The 17,050-nt window shown below is 52.2% G+C and overlaps 1 protein-coding gene across 2 annotated transcripts in view; it reads left to right on the forward strand.

The window, feature by feature from the left end:
• SLIT3 (slit guidance ligand 3) overlaps positions 1-17,050 on the forward strand; it is a 592,885-nt gene that overhangs the window by 569,353 nt on the left and 6,482 nt on the right. For both annotated transcript variants that reach the window (XM_021695640.2, XM_044917114.1), the window contains exons 29-32: positions 1,002-1,095; positions 5,933-6,070; positions 7,599-7,839; positions 9,255-9,385. In XM_021695640.2, the coding sequence (XP_021551315.2) occupies positions 1,002-1,095; positions 5,933-6,070; positions 7,599-7,839; positions 9,255-9,385 (604 nt within the window). The remainder of the gene's footprint in view (positions 1-1,001; positions 1,096-5,932; positions 6,071-7,598; positions 7,840-9,254; positions 9,386-17,050) is intronic.

Consider the following 17,050-nt stretch of genomic DNA (forward strand, 5'->3'; position numbering starts at 1 on the left):
CAAAATGAGGATAGGGTAGGGGTCAGCTTGCCCCTTTCACAGCACAGAACAGACTCTGGGGCTGCTTTTGTCATCCATTTCCTCCCCAGCCACCCTCAGGACCTTCCTCTGCCCTGTCCCAGCAGCCTTCTCTGTCCGTGTTCCCACCCCCACCTCTGAGAGAAATTCCATGGGTGAAGTTTTCCTCTCTTAGATCACTCTCCACCTGGCTTGACCACGTGGAATTTAAGGGAACCCAAAGCTCAGGGGTGCTTCTGCCACTGCCCTCCCCGCTGCTGTCCTGTGTCACTCAGCTCCACATTCCCAGAATACATCTCAGATGGTGTGAGCCTTGGGAGCTTATTATGGAAGTGCCATCCCTGGGTATTTATGACCCATTAGGCATTCCTTGGCACGATGAATTTCAAAGGGAGTGTATTCAGAGACCTAAACTCCAAAATTCCTTTCGTAGTTTCTTCTCTGAGAAAATCCAGGGGGCTTACTTATCTACAGCAGGTGGACTATGCTAAGCCATGTCTGCTCTTCCAGGAAGCCTCTGGGTTTCCACGGAGTTTACGTCTGTGGTCACACATCTCTATGTTACAGTCACCTACTAATTTGTAGATCTGCCCCCCCAGGCCATGGGGAGGACAAGACCGGGTCACTGTTGTGTCCCTAGTACCTGTCATGGTATCTACCACACAAGGATGTGGAATGAAAAAAAACAATTAAGCATAGCCCGAGGTCAGGGGCTAGCGTCCTATGGTTTCAGCTGCAGCAGCCCCTGAACAATCAAGTGAAACAACCAAAGGTTGGTGCTAGGACAGTGTCCAGGGGAAATGCTAGAGTCTTCCCAGTGCCACTGCTAGGGAGACCGAGGCAGAGGTACAGGAGAAAGAATACACCGAGAGAGTGAGTGCAGGACGCCTGAGATCCATGACCTCCTGGATGACAGGGCTCAATGGATCTGACCTGCTAGCCAGGGTCTCCCGGGCACCTGACCTTTCTACCCACCCCCACAGGTGAGCTGTGCGACGAGGTGATTGACCACTGCCTGCCCGGGATGAACCTCTGTCAGCATGAGGCCAAGTGCATCTCCCTGGACAAAGGATTCAGGTGAGGCTTGGCTTTGGGTCCCCAGCAGCATAGGGTCCTGAGGTCTCTGCCTCCAATGGGGCCCTCTCCATTCTCTCCCTCTCCCGATCTCTCTCTGCCTGTTACTTGTTCATTACCATGTGCTCCTCTGTGTCTCTGACTGGTCATGGTCTAATTCTTTCAGTCTCTTCGTTTCCCTATGCATGTGCCTCTGTCTCTGTCCCTTTGTGGTTCTCTCTCTTTGTAAGTCTGTCCCTTTCTCTCTGTGTGTCTATAGACAGACAGACAGATGAAGATAAAGATATCCTCTCTTTCCCTTACCCCTCTCCTTCACCTCCTGCTCCCCCTCTTTCCTCTCTCCCCACCCCACCCCCTCCAACCCCAGTATAGCTTTCCTTTCCAGAGCTAGTATAGTAGAACAATCCCCCTGAAGAAACTGAGTCTGAAGGGTATTTGGTCACCTTCCTTGTGTGCATCCTTCACAGCGTTCTGCCCTCTGTGGCTCCAGCGAGTTTGCCAGCTTATGCACCTGTGTATGTTGGGGGGCCAGGGAGGGGAGAGGGAGCACTGACTGGGTTCAGCAGCCATGGCCACTGATGGAGCTGTCTCCTTGGTGAGCAGCAGAGCCCACAGGAGCTCAGGGAGCACAGGAGCAATTCTAAGGGTGGAAGGAGAGTCTGCCTCAGGAGAAAGCACCAGTTCCAGAGCCTGAGAATCAAATGACACCCCCTGGGAAATCACTCCCGGGCTCTGTCCCTACTTCCTACCCCACCCCTCCTTCATGAAAACATGTACCATTGCCTCTTCTGGAGAAAACCCTGAGATCCTTGAGTCTGGGGTCGTCTGACATCAGTAGGGACATCCCAGAACCCTAGGGCCAAGAATAGTCTCCCCTAAACACTCTCCCAAAGCTGCCTTGCACACACAGTTGTCTCCCCTTGTCCCCAACAGGCTCTGTCTAACACTGAAGGGGGGGGTGGGAGCCTCTAGCACCAGAGAATCTGGGGGAGCATGCAGACCAGAGCAGCTGGGGGCACCCCAGATGAGCCTTCAGCAAAGGTATCTGAAGTGACTCCACAGAGTCACCCCTAAAGATGAGGCATGTGGGTCTGGAGCTCCATGCCTATGCTGACAAGTCTTTAAAAAGAATCCTGACCAGACTTTCATCCAGTAGCATCTCCAGCCTCTGGAGCTCTGGGTCTAGATGGCTCTAGATCTGTCATCAGTTTGAGTCTGTCCAGCTTTCGTCATAAGGCAGAGAGTTCCCAGACTCGGAGGAGGGTTTTTGAGACTATGATGCTATGCTGCAAAGCTTAGCACTTCGTGGAAACCCAGGATTTTAGAAATCCTGAGGCTAATGACATCATAAAATCACAGAATCTTAGGGACTTGGGAACTGTGGACTCTTTGATTCATAAATCTCCAAGACCTAAGAACTAGAGAACTCTTAATGATCCTAGAATCTAAGAATTATGGGTTCTAGTTGTTGTCCCTTAGTGAGCCGAATCTTCAGTCCTCAAATTCTCACTGTGATAAGTGCTGTGGGTATTGCAAGAGGTTTCTGATTCCCTCCCTCTTGAGGCCCTTTCCATGGACCTGAGGGAGGAAAATTTGACACAAAACAAATGTGTAGAAAGAAGGCATTTCTGGGGCCCTTGATTCTGGCTCTGAGTGTTGATGGGGAGCTGAGGGGAGAGGAGAACCTGCTAAAGCAAAGGGAAGTCCTCACAAACGTTAGGAGGTGAGCTGAGATGGGTGGGATTGAATGAGCTGGGGGGAGGGGTGGCCACCAGCAGGAGAAGGGTCTAGAATAGGTGAAGGTGAGAGAGTGACATGAGCATGTCTTATCTGGTGTTTTCCTTTCCTAGTTTGACATCTCAAGCCTAGAGCTTGAGAGCATCACCTACAGCATCACCAGGGAAAATGCTAGAGGCCTGTTAGGGCTTCTGGTTTTGCTGACAGCAAAGGAAGCTTCAGTCCTTCCATGCCCGTACCCTCATTCAAATCTGCCTTATCTGCTCTGCTCCCCTCTCAGAGGTGCCACGTGGGCTCTTAGGTAGTTGAGCTGCTGGAGTGTAAGTAAGGGTGAGGGATGCCTCCCAACCCCCCAACCCCACTTTTCCTACTCCTGGATTTGGCTTCAACTCAGGGCTGCTCTTTAACTGAAGGAAGAGGCCAAGGGGAGGCAGAGATGCATAAAACAAACCTGAACCCAAAGTAGAACAGGCTGGACTGACAAGCAGAGTGCTCTAGGGGTGCCTATGAGGAGCAACGGTGGTGACCAGGCATCTGAGCTGTGAAGGATAGTAGAAGATCCATAGCTGGAAAGCAGGTCAGTGGCATTCCTCGAGCTCAGAGGACAATGGCTTGACAGAGCACAGTGAGCATGAGAACTGGTCCAAAGTGGTCCATCCAGGGTATAGGTCTGGGGTTGGGGTGTTAGGGACTTGGGACCAGAGACATAAGCAGGGCCAGAGATCATGATCCTCTGGTACTTGTCCCTAGAAACCTCACTCTACTGTGGCCAAGGCCCCTTGAGTTCTAGGGGAATATAGAATACGGAATAGGAAGAATATGGAAAAAAGCAGGAAACCAGTCTAGCTTTCAAAATCCTGAGATGATACAGTTATGCACAGTGTATCCTAGCATCTTGAAGAGGTCTACGGGCCAGCTCAGTAATGTGAATTTTATTAAAATGCATTTAAATCAAAAACCCCTTCTCCCAGGGCAACATCTCCTAATCTTAACCCTCCTCCCCTTCCCTCCCTTTCCTCTCCTCTCCTCTCCTCACCCATATCCCAAGTCAGGCTGCAGGGACAGTAACAAGAGACGTGCAGCCAATGCAACCTTTGCCCAAGTTTGAAAATGCTTATCCTTGAAGATTTCCTTGTATGATGTTCTAATGAGGATTCAACAGAACAGATAAAACTATATAACTATCTGTGATATAAACACATAATCATAATGTACCAATCATAATGTACCAAAACCCAGAAAATAATGAAGCAGACTGCCTGTGAACACTGGGAGTCACAATGACAGAAACACAGATCACGATGATTACCGCGCGCGGAGGACTTCCTGTGCATCAGGCGCAGTGGCCTATCTCCCGTCACACTCTGCAGTCTTAGGCTGTAAAACAACTATCCGCTTGCTAGGCAGGGGCTGAGGTGCCACGAGGTGAAGCAAGCCACCCGTGTACTCACACGCAGAAACAGCTGGGGCTGCGAGTCAGTCCAGGCCTGGCTGATTTATTAGCTAAATCCGGAGACTCCTGGGATCAAGGACGTCACTTGGTTATGCCCCCTTGTTCAGAATCAAAGTCCTATACATAACAAAATCATCTAAGCCTTACACTTTAGAAGAAAGGCAAGGGGAAAACATTTGAGAACTTAGGAAATGCAGGTGATACCCCCAGATGCTTCTCTTTAGCAGATAAAGAAATGGTGCCTAGATCCTTGCTAAGGGAAGCGAGGTGCAGGACCCAGCGGCAGCCGCATCCCAGGAGAGCTTGTGGGGAGTGCGGATTCCCAGGCGCCACCCAGACTCCCTGCTCAGAAGCGGCATTTTAACAGGATCCCCCGGGGGCTTTGTTGGAGGAGCACAGGTGTGAAGAGGGCTGTAGCGTTGTCAGGAAGAAGGACGGGAGCACATTCACCTCCAGATCTGCATGCTGTCTGCGAGGGAGCATGGCATCCCCTCGTGGAGACCTCCTCCGCCATCTTGACCCCATGCCTAACAGGCTGGATCTTACCCTGCAAGGACTGAGTGGCGATTGTTGCCTCAGAGAGGCTCATGCAGCTTGAGTTGTTCTGCAGGTACTTCTTAGAATTCAGGAGACACAAAGACAAATGCCTCCAGGGGCCAGCCTTAACACTAACAGGGTATACTGAGCATATGCCCCCACAAGAGGCTTGCCCAGTAGGTCTCTTTAAAAACTGGGGTGGAGTGTGGGCTATGACATGAAAGTTTGCACTTTCTGGGGCAGCGGTAGATCACATACTTCTAATTTACCCTTCAAATAAGTAAAGGTGAACAGGTCAGATCTTAGCCGATCTCAGTTTCTGAATGCAGGCTCAGTGGATCCTCAGATTCTAGAACTTGTCCTCCTCCGGCGACCCCCCACGCCCCAAGCATCTTAGCTAGCCATGAATCCACAGCACACACCATGCTCTGCCCACAACCCCAACAATGTCGGGATCCACTTGTGATTCTACTCTATCCACTCCTACAGGGGGAGGAGCAAGGAGAGGGCTCAGGGAGGACCATCCCTTTGTCCTGATGCTTCTCGGGCCAGGCTCCTCCGTCCCATGTGTATTCAGAGGTCTCGCTTCCCTCTCCGCCGTGGCCACCTGTCCCACCTTCCTCCTCTGACCTGCGTAGGCTGTGGTTATCATCTGTACCCCGCCCAGTAGAATTCAGCTTGCCGGGCCCGAAGGGGTACGCGGGCTCCTGGCCTGCGGCCGGCAGAAGCGCCCGGAAGTGTTGGTGTTCGCGTGTGCCTGTGTGTGCCTCCGTCCCTGCGAGTAATGCAGTGCCTTCAGGTCTCTTTCTTGCTGGGCTATGCGTGCACCTGGGTGCACCTGGGCCAGCAGGTGGCGGGGGGCTGCAGCACCCACCCTTCTCACTGAGCGCCGCTGCCGGCTCCTAACACAGGAGCCCCCACATGACGCAAGCAGACATCAGCCTGCGGGGGGACCCAGAGCCCACGGATGGCTGGTGAAGCCGACCGTGGGCCAGGCTCCGGGGAGCCCTCAAGAAGTGAGAGGGACTTAGGACCATGGGTGCACAGAGAAGACAGGAGGCCCCCTGGAAGCCAGCCTGGCCCACAGAACAGCCTTGCTCTGCTGCGTTCCAGGTGCGAATGTCTCCCCGGCTACGGCGGGAAGCTCTGCGAGGTGGACAACGATGATTGCGTGGCCCACAGCTGCCGCCACGGGGCCCAGTGCATGGATGCGGTCAACGGCTACACGTGCGTCTGCCCCCAGGGCTTCAGGTATGGTGGACGGGGCCCTCAGGATGGGGCCTGCAGGCTGGGGGACTGGGGGGCTAAGGCAGGCAGGGGAGACACCCACTCCTAGGCAGCACCAGCCCCTGGCCTCCTGGGCCTCCTTGGAAGGTCAGCCCTTCCATGTCTGAGAGCAGATGTTGTGAAGCCCATGTGATAGACAGAGAGAAGAGCCATCCGGGGCAACTGGGCGGGAGTTGGACTTAGGATCCAGCTCACATGATGTCAAGCTTGGGCATGGTTCCTTCCAACGGAAGATGCTACCATCTCGGAGCTCAGCTTACGAGGTGGGGGTAGTCACACGGTCACCCTGGCAGGGATCTTCTTTTTAGGCTGGGGAACAAAAACATTGTGCCCGAATGGTAGGAAAATGGAGGTAAACAGGAGAGCTTGGGGTTAATCACTGGAATCAGTGAAGCCGGAAGAGAAAGAGGAAATGGGAGGCACTGGCCAAGTGGTCAGGAGAGGTCTGTGGGGTATGTGGAAGGAGAGGCTGGGTTCCAGCCCTAGCACCCACACTGACTGGAAGGGAAAGGTTCAGGGGGCACTGGAGGGGAGGCGGGGACCAGACTGAAGGTGGGGGGTGGAGGGCGGATTGGGGACAGTTCCGTGTACATTAGTACTCGCTGCATGGCATAAACCCAACTATGCAAATGACCCTTGGTCCCAGACTCTGAGAAGGAATCATGAAGAAGCCCAGTTTTTCCAAAGCCTGAGACCATCTACATGAGGCTTATGGAAATTCCTGAGCCCCACCCCAGAGCTACTCAATTAGAATGGGGCAGGAGGAGAGGGGCTAGGAATCTGCACTTTCTTTTAATGTTTTTAAATTGTGGTAAGATATATATAAGGTAAAATTTACCATCTAACCATGTTTAAGTGTATGGCTCTTTGGCCTTAAGTACAGCCAACACCACCATCCATCTCCAGAACTTCTTTAATCTTGCAAAACTGAAACTCTGTACCCATTAAACACTAACTTCCCATTCCCCCTCCCTACGGCCCCTGGTAACCACCATTCTACTTTCTGACCCCATAAACTTGACCACTCTTAAGTACCTCATGTAAGTGGAACCATATAGTATTTGCATTTTTGTGACTGCTTTATTTCACTTAGCATAAGGTCCTCAAGGTTCATCCACCTTGTAACAGGTATCAGAATGTCTTTTTTCAAGGCTGAATAATATTCTATTGTATGCATATACCACATTTTGTTTGTCCATTCGTCTGTGGATGGATGAAAAGCTGTGCTTTTAACAAATTTATCCCAGATGATTCTGATGACACTAAAATGTGGGGACCAGCACTCATCCAACCCCATTATTGTAAAAATGGGGAAGTGGGGGCTTAGAGAAGGAAAAGGGCTTGCCCCAGTTGGTGGGAGGGCTGGAACAAGTCCCAGTTCCCATCTTTCTTCCCTCTCTCTGCCAGTGGCTCTTTGGCCCAAATAACTATGACTGTCTCCTCTCACTGTCCTCCTCTCACCCCTCCCCCATCCTCTCTCCCCTCCTCCCAGCGGGCTCCTCTGTGAGCAGCCCCCACCCATGGTCCTGCTTCAGACCAGTCCCTGTGACCAGTACGAGTGCCAGAATGGGGCCCAGTGCATCGTGGTGCAGCAGGAGCCGACCTGTCGCTGCCCCCCGGGCTTCGCCGGCCCGAGGTGCGAGAAGCTCATCACCGTCAACTTTGTGGGCAAAGACTCCTACGTGGAACTAGCCTCTGCCAAGGTCCGGCCCCAGGCCAACATCTCCCTGCAGGTGCGCCTCACTCCAACATGCCCCCAAGCTCCGACTGTTCTGAGAACAGCCGCTGTTATTCGGCCAACTCCTGACTGGCTCTCACTGCAGATGGCAGCCCCCACTCCTGTTCATTTACCTAGAAAATACTCAGATGTTTTATGTCAGAAACTGTGCTGGCCCTGGGGATTCGATGGTGGACAAGACAGACAGCGCCCCTTGTCTAGGGCAAGATGACAAGCAGAGGGCCAGTGCCAACCCTGGGTGTTGTGGGAGCACATGGGTGGGACAGAGCTCCTCACCTGCTGGGAAGAAGGAGGAAGGTTCCCCAGAGGCAGTGATAACTAAACTGAGATCTGAAGGACGAGTAGGAGTTTGCCTGGAGAAGGATAGAAGGGTGAGGGGATGCCGTCTAGCCTGAGAGATCAGCACGTACAAAGGCCCAGAAGCACAAACAGGCAGGGCATTTTTCAGGGAATGAAAAACCATTCAGTATGAACCAAATTCTTTTCTAACTAACTTCTTTCAGGCTCCTTACCTGTGGACCTGAGCACATTTATTCCAAAATGCATCTCTGGGTAACCTAAATGCCTTCCTCTCTGTGTCCCACCGACCCAGGGACCCGAATTTTGGGTCCCAGCTAGCCAGAGCAGCACGTGTGCCGCACATATCCAGAGGTCCCATCAGACCGTCTGCCCCATTTCCGGGCCTTCAGGCTGCAGCTGTGCTGGGTGGTGAGCGCTGACAGGCTAGTCTGAGGATCCCACCCCTGAAGCATGGTGCCCTCTGGGCGGCAGCTTCTGAAACCAGGGGCTCTCGGCCTTGGCACCACATGAGAATCACCTGGAGAACTCCTAAAATTATATTTGCCGGGGCCCCACCCCCCAGAGGTTCATCTGGAGTCGGTTTGGGGTAAAGCCTGGACATGGGTGTTTTTAAAAATTCCCCAGATGACTCTTTAACACAGTGCCTAGTTCATAGTAAACACTGAATGCAGTGGTCATTGTTAGCATTTTGTTCATAATTATTATCATACTTTATACAGAGAGACTGAGGCCCTGACAGGGGCAAGGATTTGGGTGGGATCACATTGTATGCTGGTGGGAGAGGCGATTGGAACTCAAGGCTCCTGACCCCACCCCACCCCCACACACAATAAAATAATATACATGTTATATGTAATAATCTAATATTTATGTACATAAACAAAGTGGCACATAGTGGGTCCTCAGTAAATATTTACTGAATTGAATTACTCGATCAGCATTTGCTGGAGTGTAAGTATATGCCCTCCTGGAAATTCCCAGACTAGACAGGGACATGGGTTCAGATCTGGGGTCCATCCAGAAGATGCCGCCTGCAAGAGGTCTCTGTGGGGAGATGGGGCTGGGGAGGCTAGGCCTCAGGGGAGCCCTAACCCACCTGCCTCTCTCCAGGTGGCCACGGACAAGGACAACGGCATCCTTCTCTACAAGGGGGACAACGACCCCCTGGCCCTGGAGCTGTACCAGGGCCACGTGAGGCTCGTCTATGACAGTCTGAGCTCCCCACCAACCACGGTGTACAGGTAAGAACCCAGCCCCTCCCGCCTGCCTGCCCCCCGCGCCGAGACAGGATGCCCAGGGCCGCTCTGAAGCCTCTTCTCCCTGCCCCCTGCACACTCGCACACTGTCCCTCGCTCAGAGCTGCGGGGGGAGGGGGAGAGGCGGTGCTGGAGGAAGAGGCAGGAGCTCGTTACCATAAGATAAATGGCCAGCTGGCTACTGTGCGGGAGCGCGTGCGCCAGTGGGGATGAGGCCGCTTAATGAGGTGCTCTTTTCAAAATGTCATCCTAATCTTTTATTAGTTTAAGAAAGAAAACAGGGGGAGATTAGCATGCAACTCAAGGGGAAGAAATCCCAGAGCCCGAGGGAGCAGGACTATTCCTTAAGTGACTTTCAAACTGTCCTGAAGGATGGTTTTCCCCTAAACTTCAGTCTTTCCAACAGTCACCCTGATTTTTACGTAAAACTGTAAAAACACGGTATGTCAGCCATACTGTTACATAGCGGGCTACCTTACATCAGCTTTTAAATCTGCGCACTCTTCACATTTAGCTTCATTTTAAGTAAGATCATCGGTGAAATCACAGATATGCTAGATTTTTTCTTCTACCCCTCAGTAAAATAAATACTAAACTGTTAGTTATATTTTTGTAATAATTATAAAAATCACCAGTAGAATGAGAAATATTTGTGTTACACCTCAAATCACATAAACCTGCCTGTGGCAGGAAAGGCATTTCTTGGGGGGGAAGCACGTCCACGAGAGAGACCCACATCCAGAGGCCAGCCGTCCCCTCTGGAAGCAGAAGCACATTTGACTGGGAATGGTGAAGGGTAGCAGTTTTCAGACTTTTTTTCCCAGGAACTAAGTCATTTAGTCAATCACAACTTTATATTGAAATCAAAATACTAAATACACGGAAGCAAAACTGTTCCACAGGTCTGAGAGGGAGCAAAGTTTCTTCCCTCACACTTACTCTCATGAAGGCCCCCAAAACAACTCCAACAAGCCCAGCTGAAAACCATCGGTTTAAACCAGTGGTTCTCAAAGTGGGGTCCCAGAGCAACAGCCCCAGTCAGGAACTTGTCAGACATGCACGTCTTCAGACCTCACCCCAGGCGTACCGACAGAAGCTCTGGGGTAGGGCCCAGCCATCTGTTTTAAGGAGCCTCCAGGTGATTCGATGCCCAAGCCTGAGAAGTGCCAGCTTACAAAGAATGCCCAAGCCTGAGAAGGCCATTTGTGATGGGTTTTGAAGAAAGGGTGGAGTTACATGAGCAGGGAGAACAGGTGGGCAAGCGGGCTGGGAGAAGAGCAATGACAAGCCTAAGGGACAATACAAAGGGGTGGACCAGAACAGAGGTGCACAGCAGACGGTGGGTGGAGGGAACCGGCCAGGTTAGGACAGTTGGGTACAATGGACACCAGGAGAAGGAGCTCACCTCAGGAGCCTCAGAGTTCCCTGGAGTCAGGGCCTCCCAGCATCTGTGTTTCTGGAGCGCTGGTCATGGTCGTGGGCCTGTGGTGTCAGACACACCTGAAATCCTGTATTTAAAATGGGTTTGTGGGGCGCCTGGGTGGCTCAGTTGGTTGAGCGACTGCCTTCGGCTCGGGTCATGATCCTGGAGTCCCGGGATCGAGTCCCGCATCGGGCTCCCAGCTCAGCGGGGAGCCTGCTTCTCCCTCTGACCCTCCCCCCTCTCATGTGCTCTCTCTCATTCTCTCTCTCAAATAAATAAATAAAAATCTTAAAAAAAAAAAAAAAATTAAAATGGGTTTGTTTCCAAACAGTCTTCTCGGTGGCAGGACTGTTGGTGTCCCAGTAGTGAGCTCTTTCACGCACTCTGGAAACATCACTTTCCTCCCCTGTGCACTGTGCATAATCGCAGGATGCATTTCAGGGGGTGTTGTTGAGGGCTGGGGGGTGAGAAAGTGCTTGGCAAAATGAGCCTTGATGTGGGCATGTCACAGACAGAAGGTGACAGCCAGGCTTCGAGAGAGGCTGGGCTCTGTCCAGAGCTGGGAGCTGGGAGCCCGCACTGACGTTAGCTATTGGGGGGTGGTTCGGTAAAGGGGTGATGTTGTCAGTGAGAATGCTGGAACCCTTTGCTGACGCCTGCCTTGGGATGTGAGAATGAAATGGGAACCTAGGGAATTGCTCTCTGCTCCAGCCCTTGTCAGGGAGCCAGGGGGCTGAGGGTTAGCGCGGAGCCCTGGGGAGACCCCAGGCTCTTTCTCTTACCCATGGGACAAACCCAGTGAAGGATGCCCATGCCTAGGTCCGCATGCCAAGCCTAGCGACAGACCCTTAGTGTCCTGCAGCCCACAACTAAAGGGCCCGAGGCTCAAGAAATCCTGCATTTAAAATGGGTTTGTTTCTAGACTTCTCGGCGGCAGCACCAGCTTTGCCCCAGCAGTGTGCGCTCTTCCACTCACTCAGTAAACATCTCCCAGGTGCCTTGTGTGGGCCGGGTCCTGGGCGAGGGATGGGGGACACAGAGTTAGACAAAACACAGTCCAGGGAAGAAGGCAGGTGTATAAACAAGCAGTAGTCACACAGGCAGAATAAAATAGGTCTCCCAGAAGACACTGGTACATGCTATGGGACATCGAAGGAGCAGACATTTCTGCTCTGAGGATCAGGAAAGGCTCCCTGGAAGAAGAGGTAACATTTGAGCTGAGGCTGGGGCCAGGGCTGACAAGCATTTCCACAGGTGGAGAAGTGAGAAGGCCCTGGGCGGGGGAGACCCCATCAGTATGCACAGAAGCCATACTGTGGGGGGCTGGGGTTAATGGAGGGCACAGAGTCGCTGTGGTGACCTTTGGCCATCTAGAAAGGCCACCTCAGCCTCAGGGCCAGGGTGTCAAACCAAAGCTGATTTACTCAGGGGAGCTGGCAGCTTGCAAAGTTCTGCCCACTGAGGGCTCCCGGACAGCCCCCTGAGTGAGAATGAGCAGTCAGCACTCCCAGCAGGGATTTACAGGCCTGCGGCAGCTGGACACTGAACCACCTTTATGGGGTGCCTGATATTTTTCATCTGCCCAGCTGCATTCACAGGTGGGGGTGCTGGTGCTTCAAGGTCCTACTCCAGGCCCTAAGGCAAACACCCAGAAAAGCCTGTCTGAGCCTCTACCAGCATGGGAACAGGCTGCACTATTCCTGAGTTCCAAGACTTGTCAGAGGGACTTCAGGCATTATTTCCTACGGCGAGGCCTAGGGGCCAAGTGAGGTAACAGACTTGGGGCAAGTGGACGGTGGTAGCCTGGAGAGCATAGGCTTTGTCCGAAGGGACCGTTGACCTCAGCTCCAGCAGATCCTGCCGTGTGAGAATGCAGATCATCAAGAGAAGCTAGAAACTCGGGGTTTCTATGTGAAATAGCTCAGTGTTTAAATGTGGGCCACAAGAGAGCTCTATCTAGCCCACAGTGCATGCTCCCCGAGTCTAAATTACCACAATCCCATCCACTGCCATGGTCTTTGTCTCACTTGCCCCTCACCACAAGCCCCAGGGAAGCGTCATCACTCCTATTTTAGGGATGAGAAACATGATGCTCGGATGAAGTCTTTGGCCCCAAAGCACACAAGCCAGTAAAGTGGCAGAGCTGAGATTCAAACCCAGGTCAGGCTCCCACCAGAACCCACTTTCCCACCATGCTGAGGCATGAAGGCCAGGGCGAGAGAGAGTGGGACCATGCAGCCAGGGTCCAGGAGTTGGGGGCGGGGCGGGGGCGGGGCAAGGGGCGGGTGTCCCTGCAGTGTGGTCTTGAGGTCTCAGGCTACTGCTTAACTGAAATCCAAGGGACTATTTTGTCCTGTGAGGCTCTATCGCCACCTAGTGGCCACAACTCGGCATCCAGGTGAACATGCGCAGTACCTGGAGGAATGACGGTTCATCCCACAGTGGAGTAGAGTCCTGTGGCTTCGGAGCTTGGGTTTCAGTCTTGCCTGCACCACTTCCACTTTAAGACTGTGAGCTGGACACCTTAAGTCTCTGAGCCTTAGGCCTCTTATCTCTAAAATGGAGAAAAAATTGTACCTCCCGTGTGGGGGTTGTTAGGGTTAAATGAGAGAATGCAGGTCAACTGCTTAGCACAGAGTAGCACAGTGCCAAGCCCTGTAAAGCACTCGATATTAAAAGCAGAAGAGAGGGGGCGCCTGGGTGGCTCAGTCGTTAAGCGTCTGCCTTCGGCTCAGGTCATGATCCCAGGGTCCTGGGATCGAGCCCCGCATCGAGCCCCGCATCGAGCCCCGCATCGAGCCCCGCATCGGGCTCCCTGCTCTGCGGGAAGCCTGCTTCTCCCTCTCCCACTCCCCCTGCTTGTGTTCCCTCTCTCACTGTCTCTCTCTCTGTCAAATAAATAAAATCTTTAAAAAAAAAAAAAAGAAGAGAGGGGCATCTGGGTGGCCCAGTCGGTTAAGTGTCTGACTCTTGGTCTCAGCTCAGGTGTTGATCTCAGGGTTGTGAGTTCAAGCCCTGTGTTGGGCTCCACCTGGGCAAGGAGCCTACTTTAAAAAAAAAAAAAGGGAAGGAGGGAAGGAAGGAAGGCTCTTAGAGCCCAGTTTTCTCCCCTGTAATCCCTACGTGTCTCTCCAGGAGACTAATTATGGGGCTTGGAACCACAGTAGGAAAAGGGGGAAAAAAGTAAGAAACGGAGCCATCCTGATTTGTGAGATAATGCTGAAAAATCAGGGACTGCAGCACCACCTACCCCAAACCTCCAGGGACCTACAGTCTGAAAACCACTGGCTTTAGGCATCACTTCCAGGACCCTATTAACCCATGAGCACCTACTGGCACAGGTTATGGGAAGTTTGGATTTGGAACCAGTCCTGACTTTGAACCTCAATCCCACCACTTCCTAGCAATGTGTCCTTGGTCAAGTTATTTAGATTTCCTCCCTGTAAAATGGGGCTCATGAGTGCCTTCCTCAGAGATGGTTATGAGCCAGTGGAAGCAGACAGAAACCCAAAGCCCTGGGCAGCTGGAAGGTTGCGAGTCAGTAGAAGAGTTCTTCCAGGGTCCATGAACCTCCCCCCGACTCTGTCCCTCCTGCCACACCCAGCTCCTGCAAGCCCAGGGTCAGGGTGGAGGAGATCATCATTCCACCTTGGAGCGCTTGCTAGGTATCAGGGACCATGTGTTGTCCATCAGAACATGGCGAGGTCGACATCCGCACCATCGCTGTAGTGTATAAGTAGAAACTCGGGTTTATGGAGTGATGGGACTTGCCCAGGGTCCCTCAGTTGGAAGACCCATGTGAAACCAGATCTCTCCACTCCCGAGCATGAACTAGCAGAAGAGTATAGCTGGAGGAAGGGGCCTGCCTAGGACTCTCCCTTGTGGGAATCAGAGGAGACCCTCCACAGACCCAAGCGGCTGGGGCACTGGGGAGCCTAGCACTTAATCTGGGGCAGGGGGGTGGCTCACATCCGCTCTGCTCCTGCAGCTCCTACCAAACCACTGTCTCCAGGCTGGGGCCCTCAGTGGAGGTGTACCAGGGCCTGGGCCAGCACAGGGAGCACAGGAAGGAAAACAGCAATGGGCTTGGAGCCCGTGGCCAGGAAGGGGTTAGTGGTGTGTGTTTGCTGTGTTTGTGTGTGTTTATAATGGAAAAGCAGCTGCCTCAGACTCCCTGAATTTTAATGTTGGAAGGGAATGCCAAGACCACCCACCCAGAGTCCCAGCCTCTCTACGACTCTCTGACAGGTGGCTACCCAGCGTTAGTTACACGGCTCGGGGGATGGGGAGCTCATTCAGGACAGCATCAGTTTACCAAATGGTTTGGGGATACAGCTGCATGTTCTTGCATGTATGTTTAAAAACTGTGCTAGGATTCCAAGTCAGAAGCTTGTAGTCTCTGCACACCAGCCCTCATTCCCCCACCCACCATCGACTCGTCTGTGGGAACACAGGTCTCCGCCTTATCCTCAGCTCACAACTTAGAGTAGTCAGAAGCTACTGAAATAGAACAGCTCTACCTTCGTATGACTTCTTGGCTCCCCATCACAAATGAGATCCTCCAGTGGACTCTTAGCTACCACTCCACCCCCCATTGCCCTATTTCTTGACCTGACCTTACACTGATATGTTGGTCGTTTGGTTTAGAGGCAAGGCTAAGGATATGTGAGCTTCCTGAGTGTCCTGTTTGCCACCGACCCCTAGCACCTAGGACAATGCGGTTGCTAGCAGACATTCAGTGGGTGGGCGGGCGGATGGATGGATGGATGGGAAATGGAGGACTGGAAGGGTAGATGATAGATGGAGGATGGATGGATGGGAGAGAAGAGGAAGTTCATGATGGGTTTGGGAGGGTCCTGAGCTCCTGCATGTCCCCCTCCACCACCACTTTCTCCCAGAGCAGGAGTCACTAGGTTTGCAGGCAATGGTAGGTTCTTACGGTTGTTAATACTCCAACTAACACTACTGATAATGGCTCACGTTTTCCCAGCAGTTTACAGTCTACAAAGCACTTTCAAGTACGTCCTCTGATTCAGTCATCACGGTAATTCTGTCAGGTTGTTCTCCCCCTTTTACAGACTGAGACCAGATGGGTTCTGTTTCTGAGTGGTCACAGTCCCGCCAAGGGGCTAGGACAGACTATGCTTTCTCTGCTCCACCCCAATTTAGCCTCTCTTCCCCCAAGTATTTTCCTCACCTCTTTGCTGAAATTCACCTCAGTCACTGAGGCTGCTCCTGCCTGCCAGGTGATCTGGCACGGGATCCTCTTGTTGAAGCCAGTTTACTAGGGGATTCGTCAGGGAGATCTCAAGTGGACACGGAGCCTCCGTATTCACCACCCACATTTGAATGGATAGGGCAGAGTTCAGCCGCCTCCTCAGAGGGCCCTTTTCAGAGAGGAGTACCACATTTCCAAATGCCTATCACCTGCACTCACTGCTCCCTCCCAGCCCCAGCCAAGGATCGAATTGTGGAAAGAGCAGAACTTTGGAAGTCCAAAGTTTTGCCTATGCATTCTATCTCTGGAACATACTAGCTGGGTGAACTCAGACAAATCCTTTCACCTCTCTGGGCCTCAGTCGTCTTACCTGTGAAATGGGGTATCTGACACCACTTTATAGAACGATGATGAGGGTCCAGTAATAGGAGAGAGCCATTCAGCACGATGCCTGGCTCTTGTGCTTCATCAGCCCTCGCTGAGGGCCTGCTGGGACTGAGGGAGGCAACATGGGAAAGGGGCATACATGTGGGCTTTGAAGCTAGACGTACCTCAGTGTACAATCCTGCTCTAGAACTCATTAGTTGTGGGGACTTAGGAGCATTAGTTGACCTCCCTGAGCTTCTGTTTCCTCATCTTTTTTTAAAATTTCATTTATTTATTTATTTATTTATTATTATTTATTTATTTATTTGAGAGACAGACAGTACCAGTGGGGGCGGGGTGGGGGGGGGAGAGGGAGAAGCAGACTCTGTGCTGAGCAAGGAGCCCAACATGGGACTCGATCCCAGGACCCTGGGATCATGACCTTAACCAACTGAGCCCCCCAGGAGCCCGTTTCCTCGTTTCTATAATGCTATTAACATGTGAAGCAGTGTTGTACGGTATTAGTAATCCACATACGGTAAGCATACTGCTAGAGGTGCAGGAGATGAATTTAGATGGAACAAACTATTGACACTTTGAGATCCTTTTTTTTTTTTTCCTTATGTACTAGGAAAAATATAAA

Source organism: Neomonachus schauinslandi, chromosome 7, assembly GCF_002201575.2.
Source record: "Neomonachus schauinslandi chromosome 7, ASM220157v2, whole genome shotgun sequence".
NCBI classification, from domain to species: Eukaryota; Metazoa; Chordata; class Mammalia; order Carnivora; family Phocidae; genus Neomonachus; species Neomonachus schauinslandi.